Source organism: Echinops telfairi, unplaced genomic scaffold, assembly GCF_000313985.2.
Source record: "Echinops telfairi isolate 266 unplaced genomic scaffold, ASM31398v2 ScPeMD7_9;HRSCAF=40, whole genome shotgun sequence".
Classification (NCBI taxonomy): domain Eukaryota; kingdom Metazoa; phylum Chordata; class Mammalia; order Afrosoricida; family Tenrecidae; genus Echinops; species Echinops telfairi.
This window is the reverse complement of record NW_022103906.1, coordinates 14,064,863-14,080,454: the sequence shown is the minus strand read 5'-3', so window position 1 is coordinate 14,080,454 and position 15,592 is coordinate 14,064,863. Positions and strand designations below refer to the sequence as shown.

The following is a 15,592-nucleotide window of genomic DNA, read 5'->3' as shown; positions in this document are numbered from 1 at the left end:
CTTCTTCTTCTTCTTCTTCTTCTTCTTCTTCTTCTTCTTCTTCTTCTTCTTCTTCTTCTTCTTCTTCTTCTTCTTCTTCTTCTTCTTTCTTCTTCATGCTCCCAGGTAACATTTTTGACTATCCAGTTTCTATCCAGTCCTTGGTGACCCAGCCTGTGTGCTACAGACCACTGGGACTTTAGACTCTGTCCTTTGAAGGCACGCAGCATCTTTCATGTACCACACCAGAACGATTCCCTGTGGAAACTCCACTACATGAACTGGGCTTTATCTTAAACTCACCGGTAGCAGGTTTAAGGAACTGACATGCTCCCTCAGCTATCAGGCTGAAATGCCCTGGTACGAAACGAAGCCGACGACTGTCACTCCGAGGCTATGGCATGTCTGGTCATTGGACTTCGGTTCAGATCTCTTGCTTGGAGCTTTCCCAGTGCATGGTGACCCGAGAGTATCATATATTTACTATATTAACATTCACCTTGCTTTCTTATGTATTAGTCTGATACACTAATGGTTCTGCCTTTGTGAATGAGTGTTACCTAAAGTTTTACCCCCATCACCAAGTTCTATTGTTTGTGTAGTGTCCAGTTACTTAAGAGTTTAATCTGTACAAGTCAATAAATTCATGTCTTCAGTCTGAAAAGCTGGCCTTCACTTGTATAATTTCTTTCTCTCAGTGCAAACACTCACAGTTATTGAGTTGTTTCCAGCTTATAGTAACAGGGTCCAATTTCCCTGGTAGGTTTCCAAGATTGTAATTCTTTACAGAAATAGAAAGCCTCATCTTTACCCAATGGAGTAGCTCGTGGTTTTGAGCTGCTGATCTTGCAGATAGCAGTCCAATATTTACCATTACACCATCAGGGCTCCTTCTTTTATTAACAGTATTTTAAAATCTGTACCATTGGCTAAATTAATGACACCATTAATAAAATTACCTTATGTCCCAGGAGGATGATTTATAATGTTCTCTATCATAAAATGATAAAAATACCTCTAAAATGGACCAGAGCCATATATAAACCATAGATGGATGAATGGATTTGGGGCTCATGCTTAATTCTAACCCCTCTGAATGCAATTAGTTCTTCCACCATGGCCCTACTCAATACGTGCCCGCATGATGGGGTCACTGAAGACATGGGTGCCACAACGAAGTGTGGTGAAGAAACCAGATGACACTCGGAGACCTTAAAGGCTTGTTTTAAAACAAGCAGCCATCTAAGTGAGGCGTCAAGTAAGTCCACAAGGAAGAAGCCCACCAGCCGACGCTATCCAATACTAAAATCAAACACCAAAGGAGGGAATGATATCAGAGTTTAAATTCTAAGCACCCTGATTGCAGAAGCCAGTGGAGGACAGTGGAGCACAAAATCCATTTGCAGTGTCCACACATGGATTAAGACTCAGGTGAATCGCCTCTGAGCAGTAGTCCAGGGTTGTGAATCGCCTTGTTTTCAGACAGAGAACATTGTTAAGTTGATCATGGCAGATGTAATCAGATAAAAATTTAACAACATCATTTGAGCTCCCTGTTGATCCATTTTAAAGTTATTTCAGTTTTTAATATTTTCTGTTTTCTTTTAGATTGAGATTTTTTGTTTTGTCATTGTTTTGGTTTTTGTTGTTATTGTCTGCTTCCTGTTTATGTTTTGTATGATTTTCTGTATATGAAATCTGTTGATCTATAGAAACAATAATGTATTAATAATTACCTAGGGGCATGGTGGGGAGGTTTGAGGGGAAAAGGGGAAGTGATCAAAATTAGTATGAGAAGAAAATGCTGTGAAATTGATGGAAATTAATGCACAACTCTTCTTAATATGATTAAATGAATAAATTGTATGACATGTGAATTATATGCCAGTAAACTTTTTTTTTTTAAAGGAAGTGCTACCAAATGACAGCCCTCAGCTCTCAGACCTCTTCAAATTTGTCTTGGCTAAAGCCACTTTACTCAAGGTCACTCCTCTATTCCAGGACAGTACACAACCAATGACCGGTCAGACGAGGGGGAAATGAGGAGCTGATCCCAAGGGCTCAAGTCGAAAGCAAATGTTTTGAGAAGGATGAGGGCAACAAATGTTCGAATGTGCTTGACACAATGGATGGATGGATGGATTGTGACAAGAGTTTACAAGCCCCCAATAAAATGATTTTTTAAAAGTATTTAGCTTTTGATTAAGTGCTGCTCTGTTCATGGAGCTACATCCCAGCACCAGAAATATTGATAGGACTACAAAACATCTAGCACGCAACAAAGTAAAATTCACCCTCTTCCTTCCCACCAACAGAGATGCAAAGAAGGAAACAGAACTGCAACGAGGATAAAAATCCATCAAAGCTGATTTAGAACCGACACAGAAGCTAGCAGCACCAGGGAAACATTAAAGCAGTTACCATAGTGTGTCCTGTGTGTTCAACAAGTTAGGTAGGAAAAAAATGAGCAACATAAGAGACCCAAATTAAATTTCTAAAGATGAAAATCATGTTTGAGATGAAAAGCACACTGAACAGTAGGTCATATTAGTATCCTGGGGCGGCCATAATAAAGTTATTGCAAATCTGATGATTCAAACAACAGAAATTTATTATCTCACAGTTCTGGAAACTAGTTTTGACTTCAGAGTGAAAACGGGGCATGTTCTTGCTGAAATCTCTAATAAACCATCTCCTGTTATCTCCCCCAGATACTAGTAGCTCTGGAAATTTCTGAGCATTCCTTGGCTTGTGGCGCATCTTCACATGGCCGTATTTTTCTTTTCTTTTTTTTTAAAATCATTTTATTAGGGGCGCATACAACTCTGATCACAATCATACACATCAATTGTGTAAAACGCATTTGTACATTCATTGCCCTCATCATCCTCAAAACATTTCCTCTCCACTTAAGCCCCCGACATTAGGTCTTCATTTTTCCCCTACCTCATGTGCCCTTGATAATGTATAAATTGTTATTTTGTCATATCTTGCCCTGTCCGACGTCTCCCTTCACCCCACATTTCTGTTGTCCTTCCCCAGGGAGGAGGTCACATATAGTTCCCTGTAATCGGTTCCCTCTTTCCAACCCACTCTCCCTCTACCCTCCCAGTATCACCACTCACACCACTGGTCCTGATGGGACCATCCACCCTGGATTCCCTGTATTTCCGGTTCCTATCTGTAGCAGCGTACATCCTCTGGTCTAGCCAGACTTGCAAGGTAGAATTCGTGTCATGATAGTGGGAGCGGGGAGGAAACATTTAGGAACTAGAGGAAGTTGTATTTTTCATCGCTGTTACATCGCACCCTGATCCCCTCTGCAAGGGGGTCTCCAGTCATAGCTGTATTTTTCTTCTGGGACTCTGTGTCTCTTCTTTTCCATAAGAACAGCACTCAGGTGGGATTGGGATTCCCCGTACTCCTGTATGACTACCTGCTAACTGGTAACACCTCCAAAGAACATGTCTTCCAGGTCATGTTCACAGGTACCAAGGGATAGGATTTGAACAAATCTTTTGGGGTGACATAAATCAGCCCATAACATCAATTAAATCTCAATTAAGTTGCTAAGAGACTAAATTATTTTTCCCCAAGAAAGAATGACTAAGGAGTTTTATTGCAGATGAAAATGAAAATTCAGATGAACTGAGTGGGCAGCCCTAGAGTTCTAATTCGGCAAGTGTATAGGAATCGCATTTGTAACAGGCATCCCGGCACTCTGGCGTGTGTCTGGAAAGCGTGCCATGACCATGTGTGCGGCAGGACTCCCCGTAACTGTGTGAAGCAGACCCTAGGGATTGGCCAGGGAGGCAATCTAGAAAGAGGTGTGCAAGGTTTAGAAAAGAACAGGGAATCCTCATCAAAAAACAAAAAGACACATCATTGTGAATGAGGGTGAGTGCAGAGTGGAGACCCAGAGCCCATCTGTAGGCAACTGGACACCCCCTTACAGAAGGGTCACAGGGAGGAGACGAGCCAGTCAGGGTGCAGTGTAGCAATGATGAAACATACAACTTTCCTCTAGCTCCTAAATGCTTCCTCCCCCTGCCAACTATCATTTTCCCAATTCTACCTTACAAATCTGGCTAGACCAGAGGATGTACGTTGGCACAGATAGTAACTGGGAACACAGGGAATCCAGGACAGATGATCCCTTCAGGACCAGTGGTGAGAGTGGCAGTACCGGGAGGGTGGAGGGAGAGTGGGTTGGAAAGGGGGATCCGATTACAAGGATCCACATAGAACCTCCTCCCTGGGGGACGGACAACAGAAAAGTGGGTGAAGGGAGACGTCGAACAGTGTAAGACATGACAAAATAATACTTTATAAATCATCAAGGGTTTGTGGGGGAGGGAAGGTAGGAGAGGGAGGGAAAAAATGAGGAGCTGATACCACAGCTCAAGTAGAAAGCAAATGTTTTGAGAATGATGGCAACAAACGTACAAATGTGCTTCACACAATGGATGGATGGATGGATTGTGATAAGAATTGTACTAGCCCCCAATAAAATGATTTAAAAAAAAAAAAGAACAGGGAATCCTATCATAAAGGTATGAGAGAAAAGAACACATGATAATAAACCCCCAAAAAGCTTGAAGCAAAGCTGGGTCTTAGTGGCCTGGGGCGATTTCATCTTCCTTTTGCTGTCTATTATTTGTTATGTGTTACATTCTATTAAAACCCTAAGCACTATGTGAGTGAAACAATGACATCCCGTGAAACTAATCACGAGGACTGTGTCAAATGATGCACAGACTTGACTGTGGCATAATGTGTTTATGACAGGACCCGCCCCTGCTATCTACTCACGTTACTATTCAGTGCCTGATACACGTCTGTTGCTCACAAGATATCTGCGCTGCAGTGTTCTTCGTGTCCTGCGATGGGGCCACAGAGTACTCGTTGTTTCCTTCATGCGCTTAACATCAGAATGTACATATGCCAGTGGATTTAACGGAGAAAGGACCAAGAATGGATTCCAACAATGATCTTTGACTTTTAGGAATTAATCTTTAAACATCTTTTTAAAAATATTTTAATTATTTTATTGGGAGATCTTACAGATATCATAACATTCCATAGTTCAATCACATCAAGCAGTATTGTACAATTGCTATGACAATTTTCTACCAACTCTCATCCGGTCTATTTTGGTTTGGCCACACAAAGCTATTTTATTTCCTCTTAGTCAAAGTACGTACCTACTTGCTATCTTGCCCTTGAGTTTTCGTCCTTTTTCACTTGATAGGTAATGACTTCGGCCCCGTTATAGCAGCCCTCATTCAATTGTTGGTTTAAATCAGTGGTTTTCAACTGTATTAGTCAAGGTATTTAAGAGAAACAAATCCACAGAAACTCATGTATCAGAGAGAGTTTTATATAAAGGTTAAATGCACATCAAGAAAAACATCCCAACCCAGTGCTGCGTCGGGGCAGGTCCATGTGGCTTCTCCTTGGGGGTGTCTTGCAGGAAGTGAGCCTTGCCAGCTGAAGCAGGGGACTGGCTAAGACAGCTGCACCCTGGTCCGACCATCACAAAGCAAGAAATCCAAGAACTAGAAAGGCAAGGCTCACCGATCCATTTATCCCTCTGCCCTTCAATCAACCCCACATGTGTTTATCAGCCAGGTTGGCACAATAAACTAACTACCTCATCAACCTTCCTAATGCCGCGACCGTTTAACACAGTTCCTCATGTTATGGTGACACCCCCCACAACCATAAAATTATTTTTTTTGCTACTTCCTAACTGTCATTTTGCTACTGTGATGAATTGGGCAACGCCTGTGAAAGGGTCGTTCGACCCCCAAAGGGGTCGCCAACCCACAGGTTAAGAAACGCTAGTTTAGATGGAGCAGGAAGGTACTGCTGCTTCATCCAAAGGAGAGAAATAAGGGAGGTGTGGCCTTGAAAATCCCCAATCCATACTCTTCTATAGAGTCTACCTTTTATGAACTGCACAGTAGATAAAAGGACTTGTTCTTCAGATGACGGACTCCCTGTTTTTGTCCACGATAGGCACTGAACTGGTTTAATTAAGGCTTGGTCTTTAGCTTGCTAATGTGTTTTATGAGAAAAAGGGCAGGCATTATTCAGCATTTCTAAATATCAGACTGTTGAAAGATTTTTAAATGAACTCAGTTGGATCTCCTTGTTCACAAACAAAGAAACAATCCAGGAACAGGAAGCGATTTCTCAAGGTTGACTTTCCAATGTCTTCCAGAAGCCCTCCCTGGCCTGCCTTGTCAGAGATCATGTTTGACTCCTGGGCTCCTTCCTGCACTGCTGGCCCTCCTTTCTGCTCTGCCTGCATTAGATCATGAGATGTGGGAGAACTGCGTCATGTCTAACTAGCAGAATTTGGTGTCGAGGCTTACCCAAAGTTGTTATGTGCCCTTGGGTCTGTTGTGACTTATCAGGACCCAGTGCGATAGACCAGAACTGCCTCATAAGGCTTCGTTGGTTGTTACAGATACTGCATTAGTGCTTACAGAAGGAAAGAAGAGAGGAGTGGAAAAAAGAGTGGGCCCAAAGCTTAGTGGTTTGGTTTATCATCAGTAAACATCACTGTGAACAGCATTTGGGGTCCCAACCCCAAACCTAGTAATAAAGGGTATTGTGGAGCGTGAGTCAGGGAGCTTCTCAGAGCTCCTGAAATGGTGTAGGCTCTCCCCTCTCTTTCCATTTCCTCCTGGATCCATGGAATAAATCGAGCCACAGATACAAACATACCAGGCTTTCCTTTGGAGCCAGATCTTATGCCCCAACTGAAGATACCAACTTGGAAGAGTCTTTTGGATCCATGATTAGTACAAACCATAGGTGCCCCATTGTCTCCCTGGGAAGAAGAGAGTAAGGAATTACCTGGAAGCAATCAAAGGCACCACCTGCAAGAGGCCGAGCAGGAGCGGAGCTAACGAAAAGAATGAAGGACATCCTTCCTGGCCTATCTGCCGGGACCCTAAGAAGTGACGGGGGTGGCATGGCATGAGGGAAGGTCTGGGGCGGGGGCTAAATACCTGGCACCTGCCCTTGGTGCCTGGTTCCTTCCAGGCACAAAGCATGTTCCTGGAGAGCTGGTTCACCCTCTTGCTGCATTCTCTCCAATTAATATGCACCACTCTCAGCTTTTGCAGGTATATGACATGTTTGTCTGCAAAGGGAGGAAGCCGGCGGGAGGATTAGCACTGCATCAGCCACTGAGAATGAGGGCTCACAAAAAATAAGGGTTGCAGCCCCGGGAGGCCACCAAAACTCGGCAAACCACAGACTCACAGGGTGGGAAGGCCTTAGAACCCTCTAAAGCAAGGCCCCATTCAATTCCTTTCCAGTATCCCCAATAAGTGGCTCCTTTATTCTGTTTGTGTGTCCCTCTCTGGGAAGATCATGCCTTCAGGATACAACCTGTCAAACCTCCATCCTCAGTCCATTTCCGAGAAACCAGAGTGAAATTCCCCCATGGCCCCACCAGAGCCATGCTCTGTCCTGGTGCAGAGGGTCACAATAGGCAGACCTCCAATTAGTGTCTTCCTGGGTCTCAGCCAGGCCAATGGAGAAACTAGGAAAATTACACACTTGGAAGTGGCGTCTTGTGCAAAGGACATTGCCATGATCCCAGAAGAGCTTCTCCCCACCCTATTCCCACTTCACAGATGTCCCCCTGACTGGTCAGCCAGTGTCCTGAACAGAAAGAGGTGTGATAATGGGTGACTAAGCTCAGTTGAGGAATCGCTGGCTTGGAGCTATCTCAAGATGTGGTCTACATGGGCTTCATTAGGTCATAAACAGGTGGGGAGATGGACCCTCAAAGGGTGGACATAAACTGGCTTCCTATAATTCTTCTGAGACCTCCTAAAATGATCAGTATTGTCATATTTCAAGATCCAGGTATTTACTAAAGATCTTATATGTGCCACTTAATTTCTTCCATGTAAATTATATATGGGGAGCATTACTATTATTCTACAGATGGGGCTTAGAATTTCTAGAATTTCTTAGAATTAGATTATTCTACAGATGGGGCTTAGAATTTCACCCACGATCACCAAGCTAGAGACAGTTTGAGACCTAAGTGTTCCTGTGTTTACATCATCAGGCTATCTCGCCCAGGGAAGCCTAAACAGGAGTCTTCTATGTGCTGCAAAGAAAAGGGACCTACCATCCTCATTATCTGTTACCCACTCTGCCATCCAACACCGGTCCCAGGCCCACTCCTTCTCCTGCAGGCAGATCGGCAGTTTGAAGTTAGTGAACTGTATTGGTGTGGCAAGCAGGAGCAGGGAGAGGTCACTGTCAAGGTGGCGGGGTTGAAAATCTTTGTGAATAATGATCTTCTGTACTTTCTTTCTCTCCAAGCTGACATCAGTTGACTTTCTGATGCCCATGACCACAGTCACGTTCTCCATTTCCATTTCTAACCTGAAAAACACATACGGTCACACCTATTGCCAACAATAGGGATTTTGTAGTTTGAATTTGCAGACATGTTTTAAAACATCTTAGTTTATTGCTAGATACTAAAAAGTTGAGAATAGTGAGCATGCAATGGCCTGGACATTGACTAGACTACATCAGCTAGGCAGAAATCAAGGGTCACAATCCTTGGAAATCTCTGAGCCAGGCATTTCCAGACCAAAGGAAATGTGATGAATCCTTCAAAGGGAGCAAGTCACAAACTTTTTGATGACAGCGAACTTGGCTGTCTTGTCTACTGCTGTATCTCTAGCACTTAAAACAGTTTCCTGGTGCTTAATGAGTATGTACAGAATGAAGGAATAAAGTGCCATCTGCATATACAAATGGCAGGCAGGAAGTGTTATACTGGTTTTCCAATACATCGAAAATGACTCACATTTGGATAAGGGAAGTTGGTCAATCTATAGCTGATACTTGGGACATACAGATATACATTCCATGACTTCTTAAGTCTTGTAAAGCTACCCCGCCCCAGTAATACATTGAAGAGACATGTGAAAAGGTAAGAAACTTACAAGGTTTTTTGGAAGCAATGTGCAGCTGTGAGAACCCACCATCGGTGTATAATTGAGCCTCCACACAGGTGTTTTTGAGAGATCTGGATACTCACTTGCCAGGGAAACTCGCCTTTCTGGACTTCAAATAGCTCATGAAATTGTAACCATGATGAATTTGAAAAGGCCGGTCTGTAGCCACATTGAACTTTTTCTGAAAGAAAAGAAAGAACCATTTGTACTGAGAAGCATGGAGAAGACCAACACCCATATTTCCACCTTCTTTCTACTTAAGACCAGTGTTGGAGCTGCGGGAAAGAAACCAAGCAGGCCTGACAAGAGAAGCCGGCCTGCCAACACCAGCAAGACATCCTTTAGGACCAAGTCATCTCATTCAGATCTGGTCTGGGGAAGTCTGGGGGGCTCTCCACCAGAAACCGGGTAGGTCGAGGAGAGCTACCGTGTAGGGGGGGAAAGAGGGAACCCATCACAAGGTTGGATCTATAGCCCCCCTCTCCAGAAGGGGATGAATAACAAATGTGGGTGAAGGGACACAATGGGCAGTGTAAGATACAAAATAATAATAATATATAATTGATCAAGGATTCAGAGCTTATACCGAGAGCTCAAGTAGAAACGGTTTTGGAAATGATGATGGCAACATATGTATAGATATGCTTGATACAATAATGTATGGAATGCTATAAGAGCTGTAAGAGCCCCCAATAAAGTGATTAAAAATAAATAAAGCAAAAGAAACCACATAGGCCTGAGGATAGCAGTGGAGAGTCACCCAAAATATGCAGCATCCACCTGGAGACAGAAACCAGACAATGATCTGAATAGGGAACACTGAATTTAAAGAATTGCAAACTATATCAGGGAAGTAGCTATGCAATACCATGAGTTATTTAATGTAGTTCTTCCATATTATTGAATTTGATTATTCAATTATTTAATATGATTTTTGTTACTCCCACCCAAAACCTTTTTTCCTGATGAGTTTGGATAAGAAGGTGGGAGAAGTTATTCATTGGATTATATGATTCAGCTGTGAATGATTGTTAACAGGGTTAATTGTGATTGCCATCCTGCTGAATATAAAATGAGCCATCTCTGAAGTAGGACAGGGGGATTGTCCTGTTATCAAGAGAGAAAAGCCAGGAGTAGAGTGCCTCAATTGAACCCCGAGACCCCTGCGCAGTCAACTTCCTTGATCCAGGAGACAACTTTGACACCGAAGGAGACGCAGAAGGAGATCAGGAAGCAGAGCAGTGGACTTCCCAGCTCACAGAGCAGGTAAAATTGGGTGCTCTTGAACGGGAGGCTGGCTTGTGAAGTGATGTCCCTATGGCACTTAATTGGGGGAGCTGGGTTTGTTGATTCACGGAGCTGTCCCTGAATGCCTTCAGATGGAAGCTTACAGCTGAGTGGCATGCCCTTCGGGCATTCATTGACTGCCTTAAAAATCTTTTTAACATTGCCCAAGCAGGGCAGAGGCCAGGCTGAGAAGCTGAGCACCAGACAGGGGCCTGCCTGTGGGCTTGGCAGAAAAGAAACTGTTCGGTCTGAACGACTGTATCCTGAGCATTCCTCACCTGAATTGCAACCTGTTAACTTTCCTACTTAACCCCACGGTCATGAACATTGTCTGTGAGTTCTGTGTGGCCATTGCAATGAATTATTAGACCCAGCCACAAAAGTAGAGTGCTGTGAGGACAGTTGTCATCAGAATAGGGTGATCATGCACAGAGGTGAGGCATGTCTGACCTCTGTCTCTGGGCAATCCGACTTGGAAGATCATAGGTAGCCCTCACACTGTTGTATGTACATTTAAAGCTTCATACAGAAAGCGATAAATCAGTGGTTCTCAACCTTCCTAATGCCATGACCCTTTAATACAGTGCCTCATGTTTTGGTGACCCAACCATAAAATTATTTTTGTTGCTACTTCATAATTGCAATTTTGCTACTGCTATGAATCAGGTGACCCCTGTGAAAGGGTCGTTCAACCCCCCAAAGGGGTCACAATCCACAGGTTGAGAACCACTGCTATAAATTATAGTGATAAAAGATAAGGAATACATGTTTTTATAATCTATAAAAAATAATAGGAAGAGATAGGTATTTCTTAACAGACTAGAGTATCTTGGTCTCAAAGTCGGGGTCATACTTGTTGAGGAAAAACTACCATGATTTCCACTATAACAGTTCGGAATACCTAAGGTCTCTGCCATTATTACGTTCCACTGACAGAAGAGATGATGAAGTTTGAACAAAGAAGTTCCCAGAAGACCTCTTGGTTCCCAGCTTGGATGATGGCCTGTGGGGTTTGGAGAAGTAGCATGGCGGGGAGAGGCTTTCGTGGTCCCACCCAGCAGAGTCTGTGCAAAAGGTCTAATCTGGACCATGGGCAATGAGGAAGAAGACAGGAAGGAGGAGGCTGTGCAAGTTAGTTTATGACTAGCTGTGTTTGGAAGACAAGGGAGAGAGGAGACTAGGAGGCCTCCCATAGTTCTGACTTGAGCGGCTGAGGGACCATTTAATAGCAGAATGCAGTGGATTGTTACACCACAAACGAGCTCAAGTTCTACTGAGCTCACTGTACGTCAGAGAGATGCTTAGGAGGCACTTAGATATCAAAGTCTGGAGTTCGAGCTTTTGGAAAAATCTGGAATTCCAGGCCATACGTATAGATTTGACAGTAAATGGGATAATGCTGTTAAAGAAATTGTTGCAAACTTCAAATATCTTTGATTTAGCATATATTAAATGTTGAAGACAGGCGTAAAAGCTGCAGGTTTCAACGAATTGATAAGTAATGTGGTTAGGAGCCATTAACCACAGGTCCATTCTGACTCCCAGTGATCCCCTAAGATGGGGTAGAATTGTCCTATAGTATTTTCTAGCCTATAATCTTCACAGGGACAAATTGTCCAATCTTTCTCCTACATAGCCTCTTGGTGGATTTGAACTGCCAATCTTTCAGTTAGCAGTCGAGTCCTTAAACCATTATGCCACGAGGGTTCCTAGTCATTAATAAACTACAAAAACTCACTGTCATCAAGGCAATTCCAACTCATAGATACCCTATAATACAGGGTAGATCTGCCCCTGTTATAGTTCATGAGACTGTAATTCTTCATGGGATAATAAGTCTTGTTTTTCTCCCATGGAATGGCTGGTGGTTTCAAACTGCTGACCTTGTAGTTAGCAGCCCAATGCATAACCATTATGCCATCAAACCAAACCAAACTCACAGCCATCGATTCAATGCTGACTCATAGCGAGTCCCTGCAGGTTTTCAAGAATGTAACTGTTTAGGGAAATAGAAAACCCAGGCTTTCTTCAACAGAGCTGCTGGGGATTTTGAACTGCTGACCATGTGGATCGCAGCCCACATGCAACCACTACACCACCAGGACTCCCTAATAATAAGAGAGTTTTCAAGGCAAAATAACTATTGACACCAGTGATTTGAGAAGATAAGACACTTTATACTCATCTCACATGAACCTAAATGTCTGACAAAATCTATTTATTAATAGGAGAGTGGCATTTCTTATATTATTTTGCCATAATTTCAAGGGCAATTGATTTGAACCTTGAAACTGGTTGCTGGCTATAGTGAGCCACAGTTTTTAGAATGTCATAGAAAACATTGATTGTTCCCTTAAAGTTGGTGAACTCTTATAGGACTTGGGTTGAATTTCACAACCTTGTGATAACTAAGCTACAGGCCAGGATTCTCATGATTATTTCTAATGACTTCAACTGAGAACTAAATGTAAGGCATTCTTCCTTGTAAAAAGTCTATTTTTTCAACTAAAACAAGTTAGTTAAGACAAAGGGCAGTCTTGATTTTCCATGGCAGAACTGATCCAAACCATGAATCAAGCATTTCTAAGGTGAAATTTGTAAAGCAAGGATCATACATTCCAAGTCCTATCATTGCCAATTACGGCAGAAATAAAGTCACTTCTATAGTACAATTATTGGTCTCTCTCTGACCAGGGGAAAGACGGGTGAAGAAAATCAAAGATACATAGAAACAATTGCTTCAATGGACTATTAGACGAGCTTTGAAAGATTCTTTTCATAAAGATATCACCACTCCTTCACTTAGATTATGTAATGCGTCAATAGAATGCAGATAAAAATCCCTACTCATTTTATTTTTATCAAAGTTGAAAAATGGTTGCATAATTTGTGATGAGTAGACAAGGAGTATGAAGAGACAAAACATTCCTGGTTAAAAGTAAGGAAATTTCTGGCTATCAGGAAAAGTTATGAACACATGGAAACAATTAGTCCAGTGGACTAACAGGACCATGCAAACACCTGTCTCCACAGCCCTATGACCAGAAGAACTAGATGGTGCCCACCCACCACTTCCAACTGCTCTGAAAAGAATCACATGAGAAGGCAGAGTAGAAGAAAAGTATGAAACTGAATTAATAAAAGAGCCCACACTGACTAGTCAGATATGGACTATGAATATGGCCCTTACCCTTCAGGTCGGAATTCCCCCCCACATTGGAATAAATAACAATTTAAGCTCAATGGGGTAACACATACCCAAAGACAAAGTTCAAAGGGTTATGAAAGAAGTAGGAATAAAAGCCTGAGGGATGCAGGAAGTTGGATAAGCGATGGTGCATTGAGGGGATTGTAAGGATGATTTGAATGAGAATATATACGAATTACTAATTTAAAACTATAATCTGTTCAGTAAACCTTCAAATAATTCATAGTTAAAGCACGTAGAGATATGAGGAATTGCTATGCAAACAGTGTGCTGGTTATTGAGAGACCGACATTGACCATTGGAACAGAATAGAGCGTCCAGAAAGAGCTCCTCACATCTATGGAAACTCATTTTATTACAGGCCCACCAGTCAGGAAAGAGTGGAGTTTTCGATCAATGCTGCTGGACTAACTAACTGAATTTTAAAGGCCATCTTTTTCGATCCACTTTACATGCAGGTAAAAGTTGGACAGAAAATAAAGTAGACCACAGAAGGATTTGTGTATTTGCATTATGGTGCTGGCAAAGACTAGGGAAAGTACCATGGCCTTTCCTCTGGTAAGAACAAACGAACTTATCTTGGCAGTAGTAAAATCAGAATGCTTCCAGAAGCAAGGATGGTGCGACTTTGTCTCACGTGCTTTGGGCATGTTGTCAGGATAGACCACACCAAGAGAAACTCAACTGCCATCGAGTCAATGATGACTCATAGCAGCCCTATGAACCAGGGTCAAACAGCCCCTCTGAGTTTCTGAACCGATAACTCTTTACAGGGGTCGAAAGCCCCATCTTTCTCCTGTTGCTGGAGCCTTTGAATGACTGACCTTGCATATCGCAACCCAAGCAGTCCCTGCAAAGGGACATCATTCTTGGTAAAGCAGAAGGATAGGGAAAAAATGAATTGATAACTTGACACAGTGGCTGCAACAATGGCTCAAATATAACAACCATTTAAGGCTGGCCATGGCTGTGCAGCATTTCTGTACACTGTGGGTCACTTTTAAAAGATATTTTAAAAAGAAACTGGACCTTCTACCATACACAAAACTCAAGTCCCGATTTAATGATATTAATATGAAGGTAGATCTATAAAACGTTAAGAAAGTGATCTTTGGAGAAGGACATTGTAAAAAACTGATACCTCATCTGACCCTTGTTTCAACTTTCACCTCACAAATGGCGATCTCAGTTCCCTTCCAACATGTCGATATTGTCTTCTGATTCTTTTGAAAACACTCTCCCTGACCCCAGATAGGACCAAATCAAACCCTCCCTAGGGCACTGGATACCACCCGGGATCTCCTTCCTGCCCATTTTTCCAGCCTCACTTCCTGCTGTCAGTGGGTGTCATGAAGTCTATCCCAGCACACAGTGAGCCTATATAATTCCCTGTGCTGCAAACTAGCCCTATTTCTTTTTCAACCTGAAAACACTACCCTCGCTCTCATTCTTTACCACTACTCATTTGCTCTCTTCGATAGATTGCATGTCTACCTGGGAACTACCAAAACAAATCAAAACCAAACTCCCGCCATCCGATCATTTCTACAAAGGGTTTACAGGAGCAGATGGCCCAGCGTTCTCCACCTCGGCCAGCAGCCTTACTGTTAACGGACTGATGGTGCTCCTAAGGCTCTTCCTGAGCTCCCTCTGTTTTTGGGAGGTGGATGGGACTCAGAGGAACCCTATGTACAATAGCATGAAGCACTGATTGGTCCTACACCATCCTCACAATTGTTCTTATTTCTGAGCCCATTGTAACCAGTGTGCCAATCCACCTTGTCCAAGTCCTTCCTCCTTTTTTTTGTTATTGCTCCTCCACTTTTCTGGGCATGATATCCTTTTCCAGGGACTCGTCTCTCCTTATAAAATGTCCAAAATATGTGAGAATAAGTCTCACATCCTTGCTTCTAAAGAGCATTCGGTCTATACTTCTTACAAGGCTTCTTTGTTTGTTCTTGGCAGTCCGTGGCAGTCCACGGTGTGTTCAATATTCGTCGCCAGCACCACCATTCAAATGTATCAATTCTTCTTTGTCTTTCTTATTCAATGTAAAACTTTCACATGCATATCAGATGGTTGAAAATACCATGGGTTGGGTCAGGCGCAGGTA

General features: G+C 42.8%; 1 protein-coding gene across 1 annotated transcript; it reads right to left on the bottom strand.

Moving 5' to 3' along the window:
* Nucleotides 1–6,517: 6,517 nt before the first annotated feature.
* On the bottom strand, nt 6,518–14,457 carry LOC115868291 (serine protease 55-like). Its single transcript, XM_030884648.1, has 4 exons — nt 14,438–14,457; nt 8,141–8,400; nt 7,002–7,135; nt 6,518–6,820 (listed from the first exon to the last, which is right to left on the bottom strand). Exons 1-4 carry the CDS (start codon nt 14,455–14,457, stop codon nt 6,518–6,520), a joined length of 717 nt encoding a protein of 238 aa, XP_030740508.1.
* Between the last annotated feature and the right edge of the window lie 1,135 nt (nt 14,458–15,592).